This window comes from Empidonax traillii, unplaced genomic scaffold (assembly GCF_003031625.1).
Source record: "Empidonax traillii isolate 1590-97213 ecotype Southwest subspecies unplaced genomic scaffold, ASM303162v1 scaffold99:size1466351, whole genome shotgun sequence".
Taxonomy (NCBI): domain Eukaryota; kingdom Metazoa; phylum Chordata; class Aves; order Passeriformes; family Tyrannidae; genus Empidonax; species Empidonax traillii.
In genome coordinates this window covers 1,271,380-1,298,992 of record NW_020955292.1, presented here as the reverse complement: position 1 = coordinate 1,298,992, position 27,613 = coordinate 1,271,380, and the positions used below count along the sequence as shown (strand labels likewise).

Genomic DNA, 27,613 nt, shown 5'->3' with positions numbered 1-27,613 from the left:
CTTTGGGAATAGATTTGGCTCTAGAAGTCAGTCCATCCAACTTGCAGATGCAGATCACAAGTATTAAGGATGGAAAAGCACCAGCAGAAGCTCCGTGCAAAGGAAAGGCAGCGTGGGAAAAACTCTTTTCAAACCCACAGTGAGACCAAAGCAGTTAACAGAGTAAATGGTTACTTACCACAGTAAGGATGTGGTCCTTTGATATGTGCTATCCACGGAGATCCAGTCTCAGCACTCTTCTGAAGGTTTCTGCTTCCCTAAAACCTGCACATTCCCAGTGCTATCGCTGCTCTTGTACCACAGCCTCTCACTACAGACAGCCCAGTGAGTCTGAGCGTTCCAGAGCACTGGCACACATCATTCTAGGGGGTTCCACAGGGTGTGGATGTGTCTGTACTCTGAGGGATGAACAAATCCCCTTCCACAAAGCTAGAACACATTGGAGCAGATTAGGACATGCACCAAAGTATCTCTGTCCTACAAAGCCCACGCTATTAATTTAAGGGCTGACTATCCCCAAGCTTTCAAGCTCGTACAGGGTGACAGAAAATGCTGCTTTTTCCACTTAGCAGCTAAAAATTCAAGGGTATGCAGAGACATATCAACACCCTCAGGGTGACTCAATCTTCCAACATGACTGCCTGGGAAAGACACAAACAGTGCAGCTCTGGGCAAAATAATACTCAGAGGAACCTTTACATATACTATATCTCACCATGTTAAGATTATTAAGCATCTTTTTGTGCCTGAATTAAGGCAACATAAAGAAACCTCCATCGGGGAGCAGGGAAAATCACTCAGTTTGAAGTCTTTGCATTGGAATTAATCCTGCTTAAAAAGATGTTGTGAATTCAACTAAGCACTTCTGGTGAATACATCTGGTGTTTTCAAACAATAAATTGGGCATAGCCTAGGATTTTATTTGTTTTAGAGAGTGTGAGACAGACAGCATAACTTGGGGGTCATCTAAGAGAAATACCAGTTCCAAAATACCTGAATCCTACAGTCCACTGAAGAATATTGGAATAAACAACATGTGCTGTTCATCTGCTTTGGCTTCCTCCAGGTCGTTGCTATAATAGGGATTACAAAAAAGCATTTAGCAATCCCAGGGCTTTTGAATTAGCGAAAAGGTAAATAAAAAAGGTAACAAAAAGACAGCTTCTTCTATAAACAGCAAAACAAACCTACCACTTGCCAATAATATCAACTATTAACCATCCAGAGTGTTTCAAAGTGAAAAGGCAGGTATGGCCAAGTTTCACCTTGGCTCCACAGGGGCAGGTAAGGAGGTAAATATCTGTATTTTCATCTTTTTCAGATGGTGCAATTAGGCTTTCAATTTTTTGCCAACTTTACTGATATAAAGCTAGAACTATCTATAAGATGATAGAATATATAAATACATACAAATCTACTATTAAAAATTCTAAAACTCCAGATACTTAAAAACAACCGGTGTGCTGCTTGTAAAAAGTGTAAGTAGCTGCTGTGGGTAAATCAGACCAGCAACAACTATTGGACAAATCAAAGAAAAATAAATTCTGATAAATGAGAACTTACATGACCTTTGAGCTATCTCAGGTGCCAGTGGCAGTCTGGACACAGCTAACTTTTCCTGCTTCTGGGACATACCATTCCAGAACCATGTACAGCACCAACAAATGTACACGTACACTAACTGCTGGGAGAGAGCAAAAACAACAGGTAAGTTTGGGGACTAGGCTTAAGCTAGCTAAAAACAGAAAGGCAGTCTTCAGGAACAAGTATTGCATCGTTTGAAGCAGGTAAATATGAAATAATTAGTGGGATTTTCACATGTAAAGCTGATTTGGTGGCTGCACTTCAGAGAAAGTTGAGAGGTTACAGTGGCCAGAAGCAACCACAAGTCTCTACACTGATGTAAGTCATGTGCTTCACAACTCTTCAGCTCCTGAGTGGAACTGCATTACAACTGCTCTGGTGAGCAAACAAATACACCTCCTTTGGAAGCTCCACTTTAATACTGGGGGTGCCTCTGAGTTCTGTGGGTTTGTTTTTACTGACTGTGATGTGTTTGTTTAGCAGGTGTCAACTTCTCATTCAGCTTTGGACTAATTATGTTTTAACTCACCACTGATGTGTTGGGTAACTCTGTCTCCACTCTGAACAAATGACAGGACAGCTCATGTAGAGATAACATCCCTGAAGCAGCATTTTATTTTATTCACTTAATTCCAAAACATTTAATTTAGAAGTCTGGCATCTCAGTCATCCATCTTAACATGGGCAAATATTGACATAGAGTTGTCAGAATACACAGACAACTAAACAGCCAAAGAGTTTACAAAAAATAAATTTATGATTCTTCAAAACAACTGCAAAAGGTTACAAGTATCAAAACTCTTAGGTAGATGCACTGCATTAAAAGAAACTGTGCACATAAGTTAGAGGCAAAAAAATCAAATTGCTACTGAGACCTCACATTTCAAACAGTTTATTGTAAACTGATGAACAGCGCTGTCATTTCACATCAGCTTAACTGTTTTTCATTGACTGAAAAAAATTTGGGGTGGCTAATTTACTTTGCATGCACAAAATGTACTGCTTAACAGAACTGTCAGCTCCTTTCAAATGGAAAGAATTTAACTGGAATCTAGTTATCTTCAGTCACCTTCCATTATTCTTTCCCATATTTTCCAATCAACAGGCAAACTAAAAATGCCTCTTTCTGCACTGCTCAAGTGCAACTAAGATAAATAGGGCCAATAAACCAATCAATCCATCAATGCCCATGAAGACTCATCTGAAACTGCTTCTCAATAAAGTAGACAGCAGATCTGAACAGCTGTACAATACAGATATGCTTAGCACTAGATATTTAGTGTGACTGTGGCAAGGAAATATTGGTGACGATGGGGATGGCCAAGTGGATGAAAGAGGGATCAGAGGAAAGCTCTTTAATTATTGCCCTCTCCTGCTTCTTCATCTTGCTGGTCACTCGTCCAGAGAGTGAGGTTATCTCGAAGTAACTGCATGATGAGAGTGGAGTCCTTGTAGGAATCCTCGTTTAGTGTGTCCAGCTCTGCTATGGCATCATCAAAGGCTTGTTTGGCTAAAAGGCAGGCCTGCTCGGGGGCATTCTGGATTTCGTAGTAGAACACGGAGAAGTTGAGTGCCAGCCCCAGCCTGATCGGGTGAGTGGGCTGCATGTGCTCTTTGCTGATTTCAAAAGCCTCTTTGTAGGCAGCTTCTGAGGCTTCCACGACACTGTTCTTCTTCTCTCCAGCAGCAACTTCTGCCAAATAGCGGTAGTAATCCCCCTTCATTTTCAGGTAAAACACCTTGCTCTCATACTGGAAGTCATTGCAGTTCTTGATCAAGTATTTATCTAGGAGAGCCAAAACGTCATTGCAGACTGTCTCGAGCTCCTTTTCTATCTTCTCCCTATAGGCTTTAACCTTCTCCAGCTTCTTCTCGTTCCCATCTGCCATGGTCTTCTGCTCTATGCTGCTGATGACGCGCCAGGAAGATCGTCTGGCTCCGACTACGTTCTTGTAGGCTACAGACAGCAGGTTCCTATCCTCATTTGAGAGGGGCTCATTCAGCTCAGTGACCTGTCAACACAGACAAAGAGCAAATTTAAAGCGTTTGCCTTAAGAGAAGAGCGTGCAAACTTCCTTAAATATTTTTATCGTGAAGTGCAAGATTCAAAATGTCTTCTAGGTCCCAAAATTCCTTCTAGACGGGAGTAATTTTGCAATGTTGAAAGTTTAAACCCATTTCTGCAGTCAAGAGTGAAACCCCCACAGTTCTGATGCAATAGAGGGGGTATTTTGAAGGAAAGAACATTCACTGAATAAAAGGGAGTCGGGTTTGTGTAACGAGAAGCACTAACAGAGGAGGGCTCAGGTTTTTGGGAAGTCTGCTATGATTACACAGACCACACAACCAGTGATGAATTGAACTGTACCTAGAACACCAGCTACATGAGGCTGGAGCACAGCACCCACACTGGCAACTGGTGCAATTCTTGCATTTCTTTCCCCTGCTGCTCTTGCACTCGGCAGCAGAGATGATAAGCTCTGCACAGTACAAAGGAATTAGTGTTCCACAGGAGCTCTGAGACACTTAGTGAGCAATTATCAGTGTAATACAAAAGTTATCCTGCTTTCTGCTAACTGGTGGCTCCAGACAAATTCCAGGGATAGGACATGAAAGAAACTGCATAGAAATAGAACAGGAAATCAGGAAAGAAGCCACGATCAACTCCAAACTGCTACCACAAAAAGCTGAGATAAAAGGATAATACTTCTAATACTGTCTATTTAGGCCTATTTCACTTGCTGTGTTAATTTAGGGAATAAAATCCATTACACTTACAGTCACTTGAAGCTTTTCTACTTTTTCAAATTTATAAACACGAAATTTAACTCAAAGGAATTAGGATGAAAAACTCCCCTACTTTAAGCACATTGCCTTCAAAGCAGTCACTAGAATTCTAAGGATATGTACTTTGGTGTGAAAGTAAACTTGTCCTTGCTCAGACACTGCTAAAATAATTAATTATTTCTTTTAAAATGTGCATATTTACACTGTTTGACAGGCACCAGAGTGTTCTCAACTAAATACTTACATACTACAAATAATCAAGTCACAAATATTTATACTATTCTGAGACTGCTGGTGTAGTCAGTAAACCATCCAAAAATGTGAATATTTCCAGATCTAAAACAATACTTTATGAATTGTAACTGTTAAGAGTAAGAGAGAGATTACTTTCCAATTTAGGTTTGGTTCTTAAAATATAAGTTAATTAGCTTTATCTCCAAAATGCCTTTTCCCCACAGCTCAGGAACCTGAACTCCCAAGAGACATCACTCTGCTTGTCCTAATGTAATTCGAGACAATCTGCAGGGGCTGAACTGCACAGGAATCAACTCTAATGACATCTTAATAACCTTCCTCCCTATCAGTATTCCCCCAACAGTCCCTCCCTCAGCAATCTCCGCTATGACTCACCTGTATCATCTACTCTAGTAAAGATATTAGCTGTTCCTTTGCAGCTTAGTGACAAAAAAATTGGGAGTATGAAAGGAATCCTGACTACAACCCTGGAATTCCTCCCCCCACATGCTAAGGAGGGTCAAAGCTGTGTGAGCTCAGAAATGACTTGGTGTGTGATCCCAAACTGAGCCACTTCCACATGGAAAAGAGACCCCGGGGAGCGTTCCACAAGTGATCCCCGGTGCACTCTGGGACTGGCCAGCAGAGCCTGACCCGGAGCACTGACCGTGATGACACTTGTTTTGTCAGGCAGAGCATGTCAGTCACGGCCTGAGCCAGTTCTCAGCAAGCTGCTGTAAAAATGACTGTACCTGAGCCAGCAGAAAGTCAGGCTTAATTGTTAAAACTCTCCTGATACGACGTTACACAGTCCATAATTTTGGAACAAATAGAAACCAGAGGAATGAATTTAAACCAGACCAGTTTCTTGCATCGTGTGACTTCAGTGTTTTGCACCAAGAAGCAGCTCTACAGCTCCCTTTACTGCACAGAACCACAGGGAGGAAGCATCTCCCAGCAGGGGAGGACACTGCTTACATTAAAGGCATCTACCTCTCCTACACACACACACTTCATTAACCCCAAACCAGACACTCAGTGATTTGTACTAAAAATAGAGAACACCCCAAACCTTTAAGTCCATTTATATACACAGCTGAAGGCTACATAATAAACTAGAACCTCGAGCTCTTTTAAAACTTTAAATTTATTTCACGTTGTGTATTATTTCACACACAACTAATTTTAAAACTGCATCTCCCGAACTCAGATTCACCTTACCAGTTTTGAAGAGTAAATTACTTCTTACCCACTATGTAGCTATATCAGAAAAGCAACATAAATCAACAGAGGTGCTAAGCACTACATATTAGGATTAATACTGTCTGGAATAGTAAGGGTTTATATAGCTAAAATGTTTCATTATTACTGGAATTATCTACACCCAGAGGTTTAAATTCAATTCTGTTGTCTCAGGATGCTGGAGCATTTGTGCATCAACTGAGAACCTTTCACACTCACACCAAAAGCACCTTTCTCCAGCGTGTTGAGAGGCAATTCCATACCTACCGTGTAATGTTTATTTGAAATAGCTGGAATCCTGGAGCAGCATTTAATGCAATGGGAATGCCACACCCCTTGGAAGAATGCCATTTAGCAGAGGCACTTCTACATATGACTGTATTTTCTATTAAAACAGTTTGGGCTTGGAAAAAGTAAATTAAACTAATTAATTTGTAACAGCAAACTGATTCATTTTACTCTCCTGTCTACAGCCAAAATACTAGGATTCTTCCAAGAAAAATAAGTTTAACAGCAACAAAAATTTGTATCAACCAGTAAATTCCTTTTTTAAGCTACTACTTCAAACTTGGTCTGGCTTTTTTTTTTTTTTAAATAAGGAATTGATGAGACTGAAAAAGAAATGTTTCTCCAGCTTTATAATGACAGGTGAAATGGCAGCCTTGTCACAGTATTTTTCTTCAGAGGCAGTCTCAAAAATCAGGCAAATACATTTTCACTAAAATAGTCTTTGTTACTTACTGTTTCTATCAGGCTGTTGGCTATGCTGTGTATTGTGAAAGTGTGGTAACACCTACGTAAAACTGACATTAATTGTTCAGATTTCAGTGCACACTGAAAGCACTCTACCTTCATACAGCACCTTTAAAAAGTATAAGATATGTTGCATTCAGATATTTAAATAAACATATAATAGAAACTCTTCAACTCAAGATATCCTGCGCTGAGAATAGATATCCGAGTTGGAATACCCATTTCCTTCCTGCTGGAGGAAGTCTAACCTCTCCGGATTGCAAGATTATTTGAATATTATTCTATAGGGATAAAAAGCTCCTTTAATTATCTCTCACTTACAACCTCTAAAAGAGAAGTGTGAGCTGTGTGAGGACAGAGAGCCCCCAGGGATTCACAGGAGCTTATGCTCAGCCCTACAAAATAACTCCAAGCACTGAAGAGTTCTGGAAATTGCCATGTTGGAGTGAACACCTGGGAAAGCCCAATAACCAACAGATGCTGCATTACAGACATGCAACAGTGTATGAACAGCTTAAAGTAAGGGAACTGTCCCCTTTTAAATTCAGATTTACTTTTTGTATTTCAAAAGTATCTATAATGTGTTTCAAGACTCCGCTCCCAGGGACAGAAGCTCAGCACCACACAACCTGTTTGAGAGCAGCAGTGGCATTACAGAGTACTGTGACTCCAGCTGAATGAAAATTTGCACAGTAACTGGGACAGTTTAAAGACAACTGGTCATGAAGCCTAGTTATAAGTCCTTTATTGACATATTGCTGAAGCACAGCAACTGTATTTTGATGCTCTCACATATGCCCAGAGCGACAGACATGAATTGTAGTTCAGCAGTACCTGGGGAAATATTAAGCTACTAACTACAGCTACAAATAGTCTTGTGGAACAGCAGATTTTAGTGGCTCCTCTGTTTCATTCTTTAGAATTACCAAGTGAAAGATAGGAGATAAACAGAGCTGTTACTACTATATTACATCTATCATGAATTCTAGCAGTGTAATTAAAATACAACTTACTTGAACATCTAGTGCCACTGGTATTGAGATACTCAGAAGTATCACTGTTTTAGAACTGGACTGGTTGTAGTATTTATTACAAAATAATAGCATAAGTGAACAAGAGCAGCAAAAAAAGCGTTGTTTTACTGCCCTTATTTAATGGAGGTGACATACACATTCTTACAACAAAAATGTGGGCTCCGTTTGAAGCTGCTCCTTTAAACTAAAATCATCCGTGCCTTTGAACAGCAGCACTCTCGAGGGAAACAGTTCCTCTTGGGGCCTTTGGTGTTCACAGAGGACAGGTCAGCAAGAACAAACCAACTGTAATCTGATACAGCAAAGACATTGCTAAGCATTCACTGGCATTAACATTATCCGAAAAATTCAGATCGTGTAAATACTCTGCTTTCAAAAAAGGGACTAGACATAGTAAGTTTGATCATTCTGCAACTTTATTATGTATCAGTACAGGCAAGTCAGTACAAATAATTTTCATTGCTTAGTTCTGAAAGGAGCCGAGCTGCAAATATAACTTATTGTTTAAACACATGTCAGCATTCAACAGGGTAAGGAATGCACTGAGAAATTGTTACCCTACAAAGAAGAGGCAAAAAGGCAACGTTAAAGCTTGGTAAACGCTCTTAGAGCACGGGGGAGCTTTCACACCCAGATGCAGGTACTACCTTTGAGTCAGAGCGCTGATATTTGTGGGTGAGGCCTCTATCTGTGTTTTTTATCATGAGGCAAAAGAAACATCTAGAAAAGGAAGGGGCTGCTCTTCGTGTGCCGTGCCCCCCGACAGCCCCCGCGGCAGCGCCCACCCCACCCGGCCAGCACCCCCCAAACGCTGGGTGTGCCCAGAGGGGCAGACGCACCCCAAGGTCAAACCCACCACCCCAGCAGGGGGAAGGGGGTGGGCGAGCACGGGCCCCCTCTGGAGCAGGTCAGAGAAGGAATGCACAGCGTTCCCGCCGCTCGCAGGGCGGGCGCCATTCAAACGGCTGCACCGCGAGCCCGATTGGCGCGGTGGGGAGGGAGAGGAGGGCATGGGGACAGCCACACCCCCGGGGCAGGGACAGCCGGGGAGCGGGAGGGCTGCGAGACCGCCCGTACGAGGGAACGGAGGGAACGAGGGGGGGAAGGAAATAGATTTTAAAAGGGGATCTAAGTCCGGTTTGGACCGGCTACTCTTTGTCTCATCTCTGCCGAAGGCAGGTAGTACCGGCACCGCCCCACACGGCGGCGAGGTGTCCCGGCGGGACGGTCTGGCTCCTGCTCCCGCCCTCCTTTCTTTACTACCACGGGTGGGACCTGGCGGCTCGCATCCTCCCCGGACCCGACCCCGCCTCGGTCCAGCCCGCACTTCCTTCCCCTCCCTCCCCCGCCACTACCCCCCTACACACTCCTCCCCGAGTACGCCGCACGGCCGCCACGCTACCGGCCCCACTCACCGACTTCATGGCCGAGGCCATGTCATCGTATCTCTCCGCCTGCTCGGCCAGGCGGGCTCGCTGCAGCAGCTGCTCTCGGTCCCCCATGGCCGCTTCCGTGGTGGCTGCCGGGCTGGGCTCTGCGCGCCCCTCAGAGAGAGCGGAAGGGGGTCGGGCTGTGCGGCTGGAAGCGCGCGGGTGGCGGGCGCAGGGGCCGCAGCGGAGCGGCTCTCGGGGCTGTGCGGGGCTGTGCCGTGCCGGGCTGTGCCGCCCTGGCCGCGCTCGCTCCCTCGGTCGCCGCCGGCCGCGCTCCGGACCGCGCTCGGCGTGCGCTGCTCGGAGCCTCGCGCTGCTGCCGCCGCCCGCGCCTGCGCGCCGGGAAGGCAACGAGGGGGCGGAGCCGCGGCTGCTGCAGGGGAGGGGAGGGGGCGCCGCTCCCCCGCGCTCTATTTGTAGGTGACGTCACTTGCTATAAATAGCCATCGCGGGGCGCCGGCCGCGGGACGCGCGTGCGCGCTGGGAATGCTGCATTTTCCTGCTGCAAAGGTGGAGGTGGGCGGGGGGCGCGGGCACTGCGGGACCGGCCCGGGCGGGACGGCCCCGACACGCGGGCTCGGACACGCACACACAGCCCCCCGCACCGCCTCCGGCACGGGCACGGCCGCCCCGCCCGCGGGGCCGCTGCTGTGACCGCGCTCACGTGTGCGCCCCTGCCCAGCGCCATGGCCGCTTTGTGCGGCCGCGGCCGGCCCGCGCCAGCCTCGTCCTGCAGCACTGACACGGCTGTGCATCATCCCGGGAAATAAGAGTATCTCGCGCCCCAGCTGCCTTGAAGCAGCCCCAGTTGTGGGGGTGGTACCACGGAGCAATTCTGCTAACTTGCCTAAGAGATGCTGCTAAATTCAATTTTACTACTATTTTAATGTATAATAGTCGGGCTTCTTTTACATAAATTGATACAGTACCAGTCCTACATAAAAATAATCTCAAACTAGGCACCTCGCATAAACGGCACAGCTGCTGGTGGTGTCCAGAAACACCGGCAGCAGCGTTACTCCTCTTTTACAATAAATCGTGGATTAACTTTTCTTATTAAGCCCAGGGCCAGCGTTTGAGCCCCCCGCACCGCCGCGCGTACGGGAACTGCGGTACCGCGGGCTGAGGGATCTGCTCCCCCGCGCACCGCTCCGCAGCACAGCCGCTGCCCACAGCATCTGGAGCAGTTTGAGCTCACATCTGTCCTCACCCCCAACGACGAGGAAAGCAGGTCCATTAGCACAGCCCGGGGGCAGGGACAAGGCTGCTCCCACTCATCCCTCTGCTCTCCCCTACCCTCAGTGCTCTTGCACTGTTGCAAATTAGTAAATCCAGTCCCTTGTGTCAGCCAAAAGTTTCGGCCTTAACTCTAATGCTGCTGGCTTTTGTGCATTAAGCCCTAATGCCATTTAAAATAAATGCTGATTTTTTTGAAGGACATAAATAAATATTACGACAAATAAGAATAAAGAGTAATAAAGTACGAAACATAAAAATTACACCCAGCAAGTTATAAACTGATTGCCAGAACATTCTGGAAAGAGCCCTTTGCATCAGTGTGAAGCACACACCGCACTACTGTGTGTGCATCCCAGCAAGCCAAAGGGGGCTTTTTCCTAAGAGGATTCTAATTTCACTGTTTCTAAGAGAAACGATGTTCTAACAGAACAGATCCCAAGTATCACTCCAATTCATTATCATCCTTATTGCAAAACCCATATTGATTTTACCTAAGAATAAACTTTTAGCTGTGGACAGCAAGGACGTGTTCTCAAAAGGTATGATTCAGTGTAAAAAACACAGATTGTAATGTATCTGACACTTAGGCAAGAACAGTGAGAGATGGGCCAATCCTCCATTCTCCAGCTGGGAACCTTTGCAGTTGTAATAACTCCTCAGTAGAGATTAGTCAGTCTGCAAAGCGTTCCAGCAGCTCTGAACATGTGTAGGGTTTACCAGGAGCTTTCTAGTCTTGTACAGCAGCTTCAGACTCCCGAGGGAAATGGATTACAAAGTATTTTTAAAACCAGTTATTCACCCACCCAACCAATCTGCATTAATCTGCCAAATATATGTGGATATATCTACACACAAAATATTATCATTCAATGCTTTGGTTTACTTAATTGAGGCTTCTGTATAACAACTATTTCTCAGCCTAAAGCATCTCAAAAATTCTTCACCTTGAATCCACGAGTTGATGTGTAACCTCATTGCTCTAAACCCAGATACATGTCTAAATTCAACAGTTGCAAGGAAAAACGCTAAAATAACACAACCTTGTGTGCAGCATTTCCATAGTGTGACTGTAACCTAAAGAAAGTGAAGAGACTGCATTTCACAAGGTTTGGGAGGGTACCTATATTCTCCTGCGTGTACAGTGCCTACTGCTGTGGATCTTCATCCGTAAGAGTGGCTCCACAAATCTACAAGGGTACAATAAACAGAAATTAGAGCTCATGCAATGAGTTTTATAATCTGCTACAATATTTATAAGATGAGTTACAATGTCTTGAAAACAAAAATGGAAAGGAAATGGCAAAATCAGCGAGCCCTTTTAGCAGAGTGCTGAATGGGGTGCAAGCAGTGCCTGACCGTGGTTCCCTGCCGAGCTCAGCTGCCAGGCATTACACGTGACATTACAGAGCTCCGTGATTCCCATCAAAGCTCAGGAATACTGCTCTCATGAGGCAGGACTGAGAGTTGTCAGCAGTGACCACACCCAGCAAGAATTTGTGGATGGAGAAACTTATGGCACTGAAAATTGCACTGTGACCTAAGGCAGTGGCTCTGCTCCACAGGCATATCTGATTATTGGACAGCACCCATGTTCCACAAATAGCTCCTCTGAAATGCCATTCCAGTTCACTGCTCACTCACACAGGGCACTGGGGACACCACAGCCGTCTCAGAGGGTGTCTCCCCGCTGCTGACGTTGAGCTGTGGGGACACTGGTGAAGAGGCTACAGGACAAGGAAACTACCCTGTGCCATTCCCAGCCCTTCCCCAAGGCACAAAGCCTCCCCTCTGGTTGTCCTGGTAGCACTGAGGGAGCACACACATTCTGTGGCACTCTTCCTGAGACTCACGGAACTACAGCAGTGGTGCTACAAAGTCCCTGCCACTAACATCCTCCTGATCCCTGAGCAGGTGATCTTCCCTCTCTTTTCTGCAGCAGGGAAATGTTTTATTTAGGGAACTGTTAAATGATGAAAGTCTCAGGGACAAGATACTGAAAAACAGAGAGAGAACAGAAGAAACCACCCACTCATGGGGGAGGTTAACCAGCTTCCACATCACAGCAAACAAAGTAGAGGCAACCACAGTAGAGAAAGAGGGACGAAGAGTTTGAGAACATCTGCTCTTGGAAATGCTTGTGACTGGCACTTACACAGGGCACGATGCTCAGATAGTGCTGTAAGGACAGATTCTTCCCCAGGCTTAGGACTATCTGTAATTTTTATTGTTAGAATCCTGGCAGCACATTCCCTCAGTACAGTGAGATAAGTGTGCATCAGGAGTATAGGTGTTGTCACCAATGACAAGATCAGAGCACGAGATAGCAGTGGGTGTAGCTGAAGTGTGATGATTCTTTCCCAAACCACAAGAGACTGTAATTTCAGTGACATATTTCTAGCCAAACCATACACCACAGTTTAATGAGCAACAGAACCCTCTAGGCTGTCACAGTGTGTGTGAAAATAGTCTATTTGTCATATTTCAATTTCATATTAATCTTGAATCACTCTCCCAGAACCTCCGTCATAACTCAAAGGTAAATCCTAGAATGAAGAGAGAAAGCTGACACTGCCAGAGTGCTGCTCAGCAGCGGAGTTCATGCCGTACATGTGGGGAAGTACACTCTGTATCCATTCACTAAAAGGGGAAGACCCTTAAAACAGGTCAGGGACTTGAACAAAACCTGTGAAGCTCTTGCTCCCTCATGGGACAGGGCAGGTCTTGTACACAGAAGCCTTTTTGGGATCACTGCAGTATTTTTCATACCATTCAGCATTCACACACAGTAGCCTTCTGCATGTCCAAAATCCTGTGCAGACACAAGCTGATAAATCCCCAGCACTCTGTGGCGAAATGGGCTGTTTTCAAGCGCCTGCTCATTTCAGAGCGCACAGAGGAAGCAGCACTATGTCTGAATAAAAGATTATGGCAGTTTTCCCTTGCCAGAATGATTCAGGGATATGCACAGGAGGTTGTCAGGCATGCTCAGTTGGGGGGTTCCTTTAAGTGGCGAGGACACGGTAGCTAATTGAAAGCAGCTTTAACCCCTCACGAGCTGCTTCAAACCACAGTTTGCTAGTCCTGCCCAGAGAGAAGAATGTTGTTTTACTCTTTATGTAGTGAAGAGAAAGTTACCAGAATTCACAAACTTCAACAGGAAAACATGAACAAGCCTGCTTATCAGCAGCTGCCACCAGAGCACCATTTTGAAAAGAGGCTCTACAGGTAAGAGGAAAAAAAAACGAAAACAACCTCTGTTAAGCAAATACTGAAAATTAAAAACCAAAATGAACACCAAAAAAAAATAAATCCCACTAAATCCCAGGATTTTTCCAAAAGTCCTGAGCATTTGCAAGCCACAGATAAGATCAGAATTTAGATGTCCATCATTTTTGGAACCACTCCGAAGACACCTCATGCTGGGCATACACAATTAAGGACTCAGCATCAACAGCCACATTTAAAAAATAAGCTCAGATCTGTCTTAACAAATGAATTGTTACTGCTTTTCAACGTTTACCAAAGTGGATTAGTTTGACTTAGAACTGGATTAAGTCTCACTGAAAATGATTGATCTGAAACAATGACCTTTCACTGTAGAACATAACATGAAAGACTTTGGGGATAAGACTGATGAAGTGCAGAGATAAAACAGAATGTCTTTGCCAACATTTTCAAAAGTGGCCTCTTATTCTGGGTGCCCTACTTGAGTCACTATGTAAGTGCTCCTTTCCTCTGAAAATGAGGCCCCAAGCAAGGTGAGCCAGGCATCCAGAGCAGGAGACTGCCTGGAGACACTGGCCTCGAAGCTCTATCTCCCAGCATTTGTCCTGAGTGGGCCGTGGACACACCCATTCAGTGACTGTGATAGCAGAACTGCCAGTGGGACTACAGGCAGGGAAAGCTGCTGCTCATGTCATGCTGGGATTAGTCCAGGGAAGATTTTCATGGCAGCTGCCATGCAGGTCCTCCATGCGGCCACTTGCACACCCCACTTCCAACAGAGAACCACTGACAGGCAACAGCTCAGTCTCTGGCCTTGCCATCCTTAGGGCTGTCTGCTGAACTGCCCACAGAAAAGCTGCTTCTGGCAGCAGTGTGGAAAACGTGGATAGCTGACTATTGGGAAAGTGTCCCCCTCACCTCAGGGACAGCCAAGTAACAGAACTTCTGAAAGCCCTCCTAGATTTTCATCCCCTTCCTGTGACCCATCAACACATATAGGCACTGTTCTTTGGGCCCTTATATGCATTTTAGGATAAAAATGGCTTTCTTTTTTTTTGTATCTAGGGCAAGTTCCTTCCTTTGCTAGGCCATGCCGTGTGGAGGAGGAGGAATGACAACAGCAGGTACAGCACATTCAGCTCAGGGCAGGTCAGCCACGTGCTCAGTGTGCTTCCAAGTACAGCTCCAAGGAAGAACAGCATAAACACATCCAGAGCTTGTTCCAAATGGTAGGACAGGGAAAGCAGAACATGACAGGGACACAAATCACACCTAGAAAACCAGAACGAGGTAAGGCACAAACCGAACAATTCAAATGCTACCCCAGTGTGAACACAATGGAAAGAACTCCACTGGGCTCTCCTTCAAAGACTAACTCCACCCAGCAGCACTGGCATTCAGCAGATTGACTTGTTCTTTCTCCCCTGCATGGCCAGGCAGCCCCTCTGTTCTGGCTCAGGGATGGGGAAGCACAGCCCACCTCAGGACTCTGCTGGCCTGTAACTCAGCACGGTCAAATCCTCTGACATCACTTGCTTGTCAATTCCTGTCCAAATGCAATTAGCTCCTCAAAAGTGTTTTGTGCAGGTTCAATCTCCAGGTGACATGAGACAATAGTGGGCCGGAACACATGGTACTTTAACCACTTCATTTTACATATCTTGAAGAGAAATAATTTTAATTTGCTCAATTTCACATATTAAGCTTTGAATTGTCTAACAAATTTACAGAAAAGTAGTAAGTTATTTCACCTGGGAAATGACCTAGAAAATTCAGCTGTCCTCCTGAGAACAACTGTGCCAAATTTGGAAATGAAATTCATTAGGTGTGAGAGAAAAGGCTTTAATTTGGCTTTAGCTGAAAATCCTTTTTCAGATCTAAGTTTGGAAGAGACTTGTTGTTGTATCACTCCTGAGAAATTCTGCTGAATTGAGCGTCTTCTTTTTAACTAAAAAGTCAAAACAATGGTATTCTTGAACTATTTAAACAACTTCCAAGGCCTTAGGTCACTGGTATGTTTAAGATGGTAGAATAAATTATTTATATCCACGCCCAAAGTACCTGCATTGCCTAGCATGGGTTATTAGAAAAGAATTTATTTAAAATTATAGGTACCCAAAATTTCTATACACACAATGTTAATCTTGTCCTTTTCCCTGACAGGGAACAGCACTAAATATTTGAAAGAAACTGAAAATACATCTCATTGTAAGAGAGGCATCATTCCTCTTTACTCCAATACATCTTCAACAGTATGGAAGTGTTATCACCCACATGTATCACATACCACTGACTAGGTAAATCATAGTAATCGTAGTGACATGTCATACCAGTAGGGGTGGAAAAATAAAGTATCTTATTTGGGATTTCGGACAACAGCCTATCAAGAATCCAGTGTGAATTTTGCTATGGGGCCGCTGCCTCTGCGTGCAGCCGCGTCCCTGACCGTGTCCTGCCTCCTTTCCACCTCAGGTCGCGGAAACGACATTGCCAACGCCTGGAGAACAGTTTTTCCCGCGGCGTGGCCGTGCCGGCGGCAGCCGTGGCCGTGAGGGCGGCCCCCGTGCCCGCGGTGCCCGCGATGGCGGTGCCCCTGCGCCACCCGCCCCTCAGGGCTCCCCGCGCCCCCTCAGCCGCGGCCCCCCCGCCCCGCGCGCGCCCCGCTCGCGCGCCGCTGTTGCTATGGCTCGGCGGGAGGCGGCGGCCAATCAGGGCGCGGCAGGATATATCTGTCGCTGTTGCTACGGTGCCGCGGACCAATGGCGAGGCGGCACGGGCGGCCCTCGGGCCAATGGCGAGGCGGCCCGGGCGGCGGGAACGGCCCCGCGGGGAGGAGGGCGGGCGGTGATGGCGCGGGGCTGTGAGGGCGGGGCGGGCTCGTCCCTCACCGGGGGCTGCGAGGGCCGTACAAACCCGGCCCCGCTGTTGAAGGCAATAAACAACAACATGTGCGTGACCCTTCCAAGCACCACTGCTCCGAAGCCAGAACCCCCAACGGCAAGAAATGGGCATTACGAGGGAGAGCCACCAAAAAAAAGGAGACATCAGGGTCTCACCGTGCACAATTGTTTCCAGGGCAGCTGGTGCTGGGTTTTAATACAAAATTGCCTTGAGACATTTATCACTTAATACCCTTACCTTGAAAAAGGAACCTTGGAGAAACAGTAATTGACAACTTTTATTTGCTAACTTTGTATCAAATGTAAGGGAAGCATCTCCTCCACGTATCTCCGGGCTGGAGGTTTGGCAAAGATGACCCCTTCTCCAATACAGATTTAAATCCATCATAGTAACACTGCAAAAAACACCCAAAAGGGAAAATAGGGAAAATACCCAAAAGACCACTCCCTATGACTTGCAGGATTAGCTTTAAACCTGCACCAAGGGCTTGCCTTGCTACTTCTTGGTGTTTAACACCAAAACCACGGTATGCCCTCCAGTCCTGCCAGACCTTTAAACACTGAAAATTCTGCCGTGCTCCAGTTTGTGTCATCTGTGGCACTACAGAACATGGAACCCTCCAGAAGTTACACCCTGCAGTTCAACAGGAACGCAGGGATAAGAAACAGCAGTATTTTACCAGCACTGAGCTGAGACCTTGTTTTCCAGACCTGAGAAAAAGTTATCCAATATCCACTGTAAGGCAATATAATTAAATTTTACTCCTTTAAAGTAGAGGAGCTTCATTTACCTTCATGATGCAACAAAGGACTCAGGTCTGACCAGTGCTATGGGTAATGCATGTAACTGCCACAGAATCAGTGCCTTGGTAATTTTAGCTCCTACACTACAGCTTCAGACTGCTCCACTAAAAACCTGCAGTCCACAATGTTTCTTCTACCCTTTGCAAAATTCTTAATAAAACTGTAAGTAAACCAAACTTTGTAACCATTTGAAAAAGCCTTCATCCTTCTCCCTCACTCTTATTCATCCCCTTGTCAAACTCCTCATTCATTTATAAAGAAACACAAGAGGAAAAAAGAGGCAGCAATGGGGTGATTCCTGGGGAAGTGTCTCTTCCCACCCGGAGTGTCTCTGCAGGCAGGTCACATCTGTCCGCTGGCAGAGAATTCAAAGAGCAGGCACGCTGCCCAGAACGTGTCGCTGCTTAATGGGTCACCAACTGGATCCTGCAGGACCTGAAAGACACAGGAAGGAATCAAAACCTCACTATATATGATTTTTGACACAGTTCCTTACGGTGGGAGAGCTCCTTTGGGCAGCCAGGCAGCAGCACAAGGTGTGTGATGGGAGGCAGTGTCAGTGCTGAGGGCTCTCTGCATGGAGGGACAAAGGCCTTGCTCCCCTCCAAGCTCAGGTAGAGTGATCCATCTGTGCAGGACATGGTGTAACAGTGACAAGTACAAACACTGCACAGTCCAACTCTCAGTAATTCAGAGCAGAGCAATTCCCTTCCCTTTGCCCAAGGCACTGGCTCCTGTAAAAGCCAGTGACTGACAGAAGGTAAGACCAGGATGAAATAATAAAGGGAGTGATCACCTGAACAAGGGCGCTCTGCTCAGGAAGGGAAAGAAATGACTCCAAAATTAATTATATTTTTGGGTTTTTAGCTTTTGTTTTACTCTCATTTTGGTTCTGATGGTATGTACAAAAAGCAAATTGAGTCATGTGTGGACAAAAATAAGTGTCCATCTGCACCCCTGTGGTTCAGCCATAGGAACCAAACATCTGCACATCCCTGCCACAAGCCCAGAGCCACTTGATTCAGCAAGAAGCCAAGTGCCCAGGAAGTCTGTAGAATGCTGTAAAATCATTTACCCATTCAAGCTCTTCCTTTTCCTAGAGCACTCATTAAAATATGCAAAAATTGCTCTTCTGAATTCCTGAACTGAGCAATTATTACAAAGATTTGAGGGTGTCCCCTTTGACATCTGCAGGCATCACTTGGTGCCTTGCTCCCCAGCCCACGCTGCACTGAGTGTCATGTTTCTACACCACTGCAAAATCAGTGCAGGAATGCAGAACAGCAAGATGAAAACTACCTACAGAGACTGCCTGCTCTGGAAATCTTAGAAAAGGCTCATTTATTATTAATGCCCAAAGCTTTCCTTCTCGTCTGGCTTACATTATGGCTGGTAAAAAGGCCACTTTCCATGATACAGATCTTTATATTGATGCTTTCAGAGGCTCAAAAGAGGTTCTGTTACTGCCCTCAGAGCTGCAGCCACTTCCCATGATGAGGCCAGCAGATATGGGCTCCTGCTTTTCATAATCTCTTTTAAAAAGGCTTTCTCCAGCAGTTTACAGTGCAAGTGAAACAGCAATGGATGCTGATTGTTGGACCAACACACGTGGAGCCAAAAAATAGCTCAATGTACGGCTCAGAGAGGGCTTTCTTGGGTCCTATTTAGGAAACATTTAATTCCAAGATGTGCCCCCATCCCTCTGAAAGCACCAGATTTCCAACTTCTGTTCTCTACTGCCTTAAAACCACTCTCAGAAGGCATGCAGATGCATCCACAGCATGCAACTAACTTCTCTTATCCTGCCTATAATCACAGTGTCCTGTATAGTGATATCAGCCATCTCAGAACAGTGCAAAATCCCCTTTCCTCAACATTAACACAGGCCTGGAAATGAAAATTATATGAAACACTTCAAGAGGTCTGAGAGAGCAGAATCAGATTGTGCAGAACCCCTCAGAGGAGAGGACCCTCAAGCAGCCATCATTCCACAGTGCCAGGTGAGCCCTCCATGACTCCAAAGTTAAATGACACTTTGGATCTGCACAGGTTCCTTTGGCCACCACTTCAATGACACATTTAATAAAATTAGGGTCTAATAAACAATTCAAGTGGGAAAAAGAAACCCAACAAAACCACCTCTCCTCATCCAGTATCTGCTGGATGCTACCCAGGGAATGCCCAGCTTGCTCTGAACTGCACACCAAAAGGTATGCTTAGATCAAACTGTTTCATTTTAAATATGATTGGAGATTTCCCATCTCCTGTGACAGAGCTGCAGGGGATAGTGTGATAGGGCTGAGCTCCTTTCTCTGAGCATTAGGTGTGCTCTCTTACCTGGCTTTGTCCCAAGGCTTGGCTTTCTTCCATGCAGGGTACAGAAACAGGTGGGCACTGAGGCTTGCCAAACAGAGTCTGACAGGAACTGCAAAAAACCCCCACACAAGTGCATTTGTATTTATGCTCTACTTGCCACTTCCTGTAATACTTTGCAGCAGGACAAGAGGGGCTTGTTGGCAAGACTATTCATTTAATAGAGCTCCACTAAGCCGTCCCCACATCTGCCCCATTTCTCCAAATTGTTATGGCCTGAGAATACAAGTTCTGCAGGGGGGTGACAGGCCTGAGCAGGAGCAGTAGCAGGGAATGACATCTCAATTTGCAACTTTCCTTCTGCCCCCAAAACGCTCTCCATAATCAAGGAGGTGTCCACCAAAAAGTCTCTCTCCTGGAACATATTTTAAAAACAGAGATCTTAAGAGTCAAAACAAACATGTGGCTTTAGACATAGCCATAACACTGGCTATGATGCTACTACAGCTTTTCAAGGCCACCAGTGGAGTCTGGGGACTGGATCCCCATCCCCACTCCCCTGGGGGCTCTGCCAGCCCCTCAAGAGATCAGTCTGCAGGCACTGGGTCAAGTAGCAGACACTGGGTACTTGAAAAAGGGATGTTCTCTCCCATCATCACCAGCTCTAAAGTATTTCTAATCCAACAACACTGCCCATACCACCACCTGGAGTAGCCCAGGGTGTGAGTGTCCATACAGGCCCAGACAAGAGGTGCCCACCAGCAGAGCAGAGGAAAAAAGGAGAAGCAACAGTGCAGGTGTCAAACTGCCCTCCCTCGGAATGCTCCCCAGGTTGCAGCCATCAGGGAGCTCCTCTGCTGGAGCTGCTTTCAGGCAGTCACATTTCCTAATGACAAATGGACTCAATTCCCTCTCCCACCCCCACCAGGAATGTCTCATCCCTTTCCACGGCCCACTTACACCAACATGCACAGCACCCCTAGCAACCAGTCCTGCCACTCAATTACACAACTGCCACAAAGTTTTTTTGCCCTGTTTTTGGGGACCTGCTGCCTGCCAGTGTCAGGGTGCTGGCTTATCCAGAGGGAGAGCCCAACAGCAGGAGGATTCCCGGCACTCTGAGCTGGACTCCCAGAAATGCAGGCAGAAGCTGTGAGCTGCCACGGCCATCCCAGCACTGACATTTTCTACATCAATATGCTGGCTCAGAAACGCAGAAAGCTTTGCCCCACAGAGCTCAGGGTGCTCTTCTGGTTGAAAAGGGAGATGAGGGTTCCACTTTGCATGAACCATTAGCTGGGCTACATTCCACCTGGTCTGACTTGCAGAATGAAGAGGATGCACCATCGCTCCCTGTAAAGGTGAGCATCTGTTTGGTGTCCCACAGGGACTTGCAGTCCGCTAGCTGGATCAAAGTCTCCTCTCAGGCAGCAGAAGCAGATGGAGACAGTCAGCTCCCAGCCTGGTTCCCTCTCACACTCCCACCTCACAGCCCTGTAGATCAGAAGAGGTTTGGATACAGCCCAAGTGCGTAGGACTGGCTGTAAAAAGCCCATGAAAGAAACCAACAGGAGTTGTTCTAATAAGCTTTCAGGCCAAGTCCTTTCCAGGTGAGCACCTTTAAAAATGAGACAAGCAGATGAAGGGTCCTTTGGCTGACTTGCAGCTCTATCCCTGCATTCAGGAAGTAGAGAGTTTGGCAAGGCATGAGAGCATAACACTGAGTCCACTCCAGATGGGTGACCTTGGCTAATTAGTTTCCTTCTCTGTGCATTGCTGGGTTAACTTCACTGCCCTATCTTTCCAGGACAGCAACGCTCGTTTGACTCTTCCAGTTTGAGCTGTTGCTCAGGAGCCCCCAGATGAGTGATGCTCATTGCAACATGACTGCTCAAGAGGTCTCTAGTGACACAATAGTCCTCTCTAATCAGTAACTGAGAGAGGGCTCTACCTGATAACACAGGTGATCCTCACCCACTGCCACTCACTCAGCAGTGATCTTACCCAAGATCACCCACACGAGGTCTCCTGGCTCCCTAGAGAGAAACTGCAAAATGAAATTGCTGAAACTGCAGCCTGAGCATCACTCACTTCTAAAAAAGACTGATGTTCCATAGCATTCATGGTGTTCTGGGGAGTTCAAGGTTCTGGGGGAAGCTGGACCAGGCCACTGAAGAGGGTTTACAAATAGAGTTCAAATAATATATCCTCACCAAAAGGTGCCAATGAAGCAGCAAGTGCCGCCCCTGCCAGGAATACGATAAAGGGTGTGTGGATTCCTGGCACAGCTCACATACCCAACAAGGAGACATCCACCATAGATTTCTTCTACTGGCAGCATATATTTTAAAAATAAACATGAGCTCACTCCAGAGTTGGAACATGCAATTTTAAATCCAGCCAAAATATTGCCAGCAGGCCTTGCTGATCTTTGGTGATCTTTAGCCACTGTTGAAAACTGCAAATCCGAAAACACAGACTGAGGTTTACAGTGCCCAGACCTGGGTTCTCCCCAGCAATTCAGAGGAGTCTGACACGACTGTGAACAAGGCACAAAGCCAACTGGGAAACAGGGGTAAAAGGCAGAAATGTTTTTAGCAGGGAACTGGGGCCAAAACCTCACTGATCTTTATCTCCAGTGAATCACTGCCTTCCCTTGTTGCTTGACAAGTCACAAAACTTTCTGTGCCTCTGCTTCCTCCTCTATAAAGTGGGAATAAAGCTTCTTCTACCTGCCTTTTTGCCATATTGACATTGTAGTGCTATAGCACAAATGCTGGACAGTGTCAACAGATGGGTTGTGAAATGGGGCTGCTGCTCCTGCGCAGTCTTGCAGATCAGTAAAGTGGAGGAAGCTCATAATATCTCTTTGGCGCTGTTTATTTTTATGTAACTTGATGCAAGTTGTATAACATATGGAAAATGGCACGAATTTTTGTTGTTTTGCATTCTCTGAATTTATGTGAAGTCCCAGAGAAAATCTGAATTCTGAAACATTTGTTACAGGTGGAAAACAGAAAGACAGAACAGTGCCTGTCTTCCAATTTGGAAAGCTTGCACTATGGAATAATCTTGTCATGGGGTTGTGAAGCTACAAAAACTATTTTAGGATTAAGTACAGGCCCTACCAACCCAGCCCACAGAATCAGCTCTCACTGGATCAGTACAGGTTATGATTTCCTGCCAAAAACAAGCAAATAGCTCAGAAGCTGAACCTCCTTTCAAAAGAGGGGTTCGTGTCTTTTCTGATTAGGCTGGTTCCAAATCCCCTTTGTGCCACACACACACATATACACTTACACAACATTTCCAGTGCACAGATATAAATACCTGCAAAGGTATTTAGGAGAATCAGGCCCTGGGAATGAGATGCATCACTAAACTCTTTCTGCAACCCTCTTCAACGGGGTCTCAGGAGAGGGCTACACCCACAGCATCGTTATTCCTGCCTTGAAGCAGCCCTGTGCTTTCCCTCCCTTTACCTGTGGGGAATAGCTTCCAGGGTCCCTAGCTGTCCTTCTCTAAGGATGAAGCTTTCAACCTCTAAATCTGACTGCTGAATGATTCCTCCTGGACTGCCTTCAATGCAGCCACCTTGAGGGACTCTGCTCAAGGGAACTCTGATACCTGCCGAAATAAATGCTTGCATTAAACACAAGTAGAGAGGCAGATAAGGTGATCCAGCTATTCCTTCTCCCCTTGCTCCACATTCACCAGGGGCTGGGGGAATGGCAGCCACAGCCCTTTCTGTTCTGTACACCTACAGCAAAAGCAAGTGGACATTCCTTATGTATCCTATCAAGGCTATTCTGAAGAACAAGGGGAAGAAAAGAGATGGTGGGAATGCTGAACAAGACTGGACAGGAAGGAGACAAAGGAGAAGAGGGGAAGAAAAGCAGGAAGATGAAAAGATATTGAGAATGTGAGCCTGAAGAGCACCATGTCACAGTTAAGAAGTTCCCAGCCTCTTCTCAAGCAATCTCTTAAGGATAACTGGCATTAAAAACAGACATGGGGAGCAGACAGCACCTGGAGGGACTCTTCCAGTGGAAACACTAAAAGGAATCCATTAATATCTTATGGAAGCAATTATAGTTTAAGCAAAAGAGTAGGTAAGAATGTCTGTTTCAACACCTTAAATCAATAGATTTTTCTTATTAAACTAATATAGAGACAGAACTTCAAAGCTCAAAATAAGCCCCACTCCCATGTGTCATGACATTGGAAAGCCACTAAAGTGAGCAAGAGTGTTTACAACAAAGGGAAGAGAAGCTTGGAAAATCTTAAGGTCAACAATCTGGGTGCAGTTTTACTAACCTGGGGACCACGCAGAGCCAGAGACTCCTGTGGTGCTGCAAGGGCTCTGCCACACGGCCAGGCCTTCATCCAGGACGGGAAGGGGCCTGCAAGAGCACAGGACCAAACTCCCCAGCTGGGGGCTGGCCCCAGCACTGCTCACTGCTGCTCTGGGCTCCAGCACAGCAGGCCTAAAGCAGGGCCCTGGTTCCAGCACAGCCTCGCTGCAGAAAGGGGCAGGTTGTTCAGTGCTGGGAATGGAGAACAAAGCCGTGCTTGTTCCTGCCTCAAGCAGCTCAGTGCTCTGCAGAAAGCTGTAATGATGGAGAACATAAATCAGCCCGACCACACTGCTTGGCCAAGAGGGGATCCCCAGCTAAACCTTTGAATCCTGCCCTCCACAGCTGGGAGATCAACTGCTCTGACTGGGCAGGCACCATGTCCATCTGTGGTGTCAAGTCTCCTAAGTGATGTCCCCTGGGAACTGACATGAAAGTCAGTCCCATGAATATGTTTAAAGGCTGTTTTGTCTCCGAACTGTCACTTCTAAAGATTTTTTCATACATCACCTGGATTCCAGCATCGCTAAATACGTTCCTCTGGGAGGCTTATCCAGATCTGCAGCTGACTGCTCCCACCTTGGCTCACAGGGCACGAGGGTTATCTCCATTTGCTCAGAGCCAGTGCCTGCATGAGATCCACCTGAAAGGTGCAGGCCAGGTAGGTGAGAGAACACTAATGGTTAGTCCAAAAGGCAGTGAAACAAGTCTAATTTGCAAAATACAGCAAGACCCCCTGTTCCCTGTGACTGAAGTTTGGTTAAGATTCTGTGCAGGGGCGTGGAAATAGCGGGTTTTCCTGGAGTACTGCCCTGATCCCAGAATCTGAGAGCTAAAACCTGCTGCCTCCCATGTATTTGCTTTCATTTGGTGCCCCTTCTGAGCCAGGCATCCCTTTTCACCTGTCCCTGCACAGGCCTCATGAGTGTCTGCTCCTATGGACTCACAGCCTCTGCCCAAACAATGACATTCTCCAGTGTCCACCTGATCCATCAGCATACAGATACTGTTCTCAACAAGCAATTTCTTCCCTTCCCGAGGGAATTTAAAATTGATTTTTGGCTTTCTGGACCACATCCTAAGCCCCTTAAGAAGATACAAACCTGCAGTTTGTGGAGCGTAGGATCCTTTAGACTGCTCCTCCTCTGTGAGGGAAGTCCAAGCCCTCTCAGGACAGGAGCTGGGGAGCGTTTCCGTGGGAAGGACGCAGGGTTTTCGGCGTCGCCGATAATTTGCAAACCAATTATAGACCTGAACTGGCTGCAGGTTCATGTCCCGAGCCAATCCCTCCTGCAAACCCAGGTGTAGGTAGAGACAAAGGGGGAAAGAATAAACCACATCCAAATAATCAGGCTTTTCCCTTCAGTTCCAAAAGCAGCCCAGCAAGAGCTTTCAAACCCAGGGGCATTCACTCACTGGGTCTCCAAGAAGTCTCTGTGGGTCCGATGGAGGAGTTTGATTTATAAAGTCAGAGTTGACAGAAAACACACATTCCACCCTGCACCCCCAGACAATTTGTTTGCTAAAGGAAACCACACAGTGCTATTACACTGCTCACCAAATAATGCCCTCACCAGAGCACACTCACCCCCCAGAATGACACTCACAGAGGCAGACTCCAAACTGTGAAGCCCTCACCTCCACTACAAATGTGTCCCTGTCCAAAGAAGGTAGATCTATGCATGCATTAACACAGCCTATTGTGTTTTCAAAAGCTGTGAATTTGATGTGATAAGTCAGCTTAAAATACGTTCTGATGAGCAGAGTGCAGTTTTCCACAGGCTGTGACTCAGTCCAGGCAGACAGAACTATTTATCACTGTAATAGAGCTGTTCTGAGTGACGGCTGAGTGCCAGTGCTCAATCACTACAAAATTAGAACTGTTAAAAACCCAGAGAGGAATTTATTGCCCTCAACTTCTCATCCACACCAAGAGAAGTTACTTAGCATGAACCTGAGGATTTTTTTTTTTTTTAAAGAAACCTTTAGGGAAAGATCAAATACAAGGAATCCCAGCCCTAGTGAGGCTTCTGAAAACACCAATTCCCAATTTCTGATCACAGAGTCCTGGTTTCTGTGACAAGGAGACTTGACTGTGAGCAGCACATCCCTACCCGCTGTTTCTTGTCTGGGTTTGCTGTCACCTCTACAGCAAACCTGTGCAGATGCTGGCGGACTTCTTCTGGATAGTTTCTAGTCTTCAAACCTTCAGGACAGAGGGAAATAGGTGGAGGATTCCTGTACACAGGAGAAAACAGGATTAAAAAGGACCCCAAAGAGCCACTGACGTTCATGGGAATTTTCTCACACTGCCACAAGTGGTCAAAACGTCAAGAAAAGAACCAGCTCCAAGAAGCAGCATCTTGACGTGCAAAACCAGTCTGTGCATCTGTAGCCCCTACCTCTGCTAACTGCAGCAGAGAAAACAGTGCTGGTCCCCCCACGATGCAGTACCTCTTCCTGCAACGGAATCTCTGCACTGGTGTCAGAAAATCCTTGTGCTGTCTCTCCATAACCCTCTGATAGTGAACCTCGTGCCAAAGTTGCACCAGTTCTTCCTTCTCTTCTGCCTTGCAGCGCTAAAACAAAACAGTGTATAAACAAACCCTTCCTGGGAGTCAGACTTCTCATAAAAGAGAAAACCTGCAACAACAGAAATTTACTCAGAGATTCCTACTGGTTTGACAAAGCTGGTATGTTGCCTGAGCACATGGCTCCTGTACCCTCTCTAATGTACACAGGGAGCTGCCTGCTTAATTCCTTCTCTTCCCTTGGTGAAAAGGGCTACATGACCAGATCTAGAGGCCAAAATCCCTCACTGTGAGTGGCACCATCCAGCCTTCCTCACATATTCCCACCCTGACAAGCACTCTAATCTCGGGCTTCCCAAGGCTTTTATGGCCTGAGCCCTAAGGTTGTGAAAATCTCCAAGAACCACCACGCTAAACAAGGAAAATCCTGCTACAGCCAACCCCATAATCACCTTCTTCCCCTTGGCTGATGAATACTGCCCCTAGCAAAGGCTTTATCCTGTGTTTCAGGTCAACCAACACACACATACTGCACTAACAGCTCTAACTATTTTTTTTCCAGTACTGCTTTTTGTTTCCACGAAGAACCAAAGAACACATCCCTACCTCCAGGAGGCTGCAGGCTCTGTCGTGCTGCCCATTACGGATATGAACAGACACGCAAGCCCGGACAATGTGGATGTTGGTGAGAAAATACATCTTGTGTTTGCATCCCATCACGGCCCCAACCAGCTTCTCCAGACGAGGGGACGAGCTCTGGAGGTCCCGGCAAAGCTTTCCTGCTAAATCCAGCAGCTTGGAGGGTGGGGGATCCTTGTTTTTATTCTTGTTTAACATGGCCATGAACCGCTTCATCCTCATGTCCTGTTGGAAGCTTTTTCCACGAAATGCGCAAAGTTGTGGTTAGATAAAAACTATTATCTCCTATTTTTAGCTTCTATGGTAGGCCTTTTTTTTTTTTTTTTTTTTTTTTTTTTTTTTTTTTTTTTTTTTTTTTTTTTTTTTTTTTTTTTTTTTTAAGGAAAGAAATTCACTGTGCTCTTAAAAGCAGTCCGAGGACCTTAAAATGCTTTAAATAAAAGTAGGCCTAAAGCAGCGCTGAAAAGCTAAAGCCACACCAGGTCTGCAGTTGAAACAACTGAGCTCAGAAAGACACATCAAACTTGCCCCAAAACTCAAGAG

At 46.2% G+C, this 27,613-nt stretch overlaps 2 protein-coding genes across 3 annotated transcripts in view; both read right to left on the bottom strand.

The window, feature by feature from the left end:
- Positions 1-2,170: 2,170 nt before the first annotated feature.
- On the bottom strand, positions 2,171-9,394 carry YWHAH (tyrosine 3-monooxygenase/tryptophan 5-monooxygenase activation protein eta). The gene is made up of 2 exons (XM_027882013.1): positions 9,050-9,394; positions 2,171-3,596 (listed from the first exon to the last, which is right to left on the bottom strand). Exons 1-2 carry the CDS (start codon positions 9,134-9,136, stop codon positions 2,940-2,942), a joined length of 744 nt encoding a protein of 247 aa, XP_027737814.1. The 5' UTR covers positions 9,137-9,394; the 3' UTR covers positions 2,171-2,939.
- Positions 9,395-14,990: 5,596 nt separating this feature from the next.
- The window catches only part of ANHX (anomalous homeobox), a 14,033-nt gene continuing 1,410 nt past the window's right edge, over positions 14,991-27,613 (bottom strand). Inside the window, exons 2-11 of one of the 2 annotated variants that reach the window (XM_027882012.1) lie at positions 27,038-27,305; positions 26,355-26,479; positions 26,015-26,138; positions 25,033-25,190; positions 24,411-24,548; positions 23,863-24,155; positions 23,028-23,186; positions 19,570-19,657; positions 17,553-17,667; positions 14,991-15,008 (exon numbers count right to left, since the gene is read on the bottom strand). In XM_027882012.1, the coding sequence (XP_027737813.1) occupies positions 23,155-23,186; positions 23,863-24,155; positions 24,411-24,548; positions 25,033-25,190; positions 26,015-26,138; positions 26,355-26,479; positions 27,038-27,292 (1,125 nt within the window). In that variant the 5' untranslated portion in view covers positions 27,293-27,305 and the 3' untranslated portion in view covers positions 14,991-15,008; positions 17,553-17,667; positions 19,570-19,657; positions 23,028-23,154. Of the gene's footprint in view, positions 15,009-16,688; positions 17,668-19,569; positions 19,658-23,027; positions 23,187-23,862; positions 24,156-24,410; positions 24,549-25,032; positions 25,191-26,014; positions 26,139-26,354; positions 26,480-27,037; positions 27,306-27,613 lie in introns of those variants that run through there. The other variant, XM_027882011.1, reaches the window with a different exon arrangement.

Coding starts and splice junctions, on each gene's coding strand:
- YWHAH (XM_027882013.1), bottom strand. CDS start 9,136: ATGGGGGACCGAGAGCAGCTGCTGCAGCGAGCCCGCCTGGCCGAGCAG. Junction 3,597..9,049: donor TGGCCTCGGCCATGAAGTCG/GTGAGTGGGGCC, acceptor CTGTGTTGACAG/GTCACTGAGCTGAATGAGCC.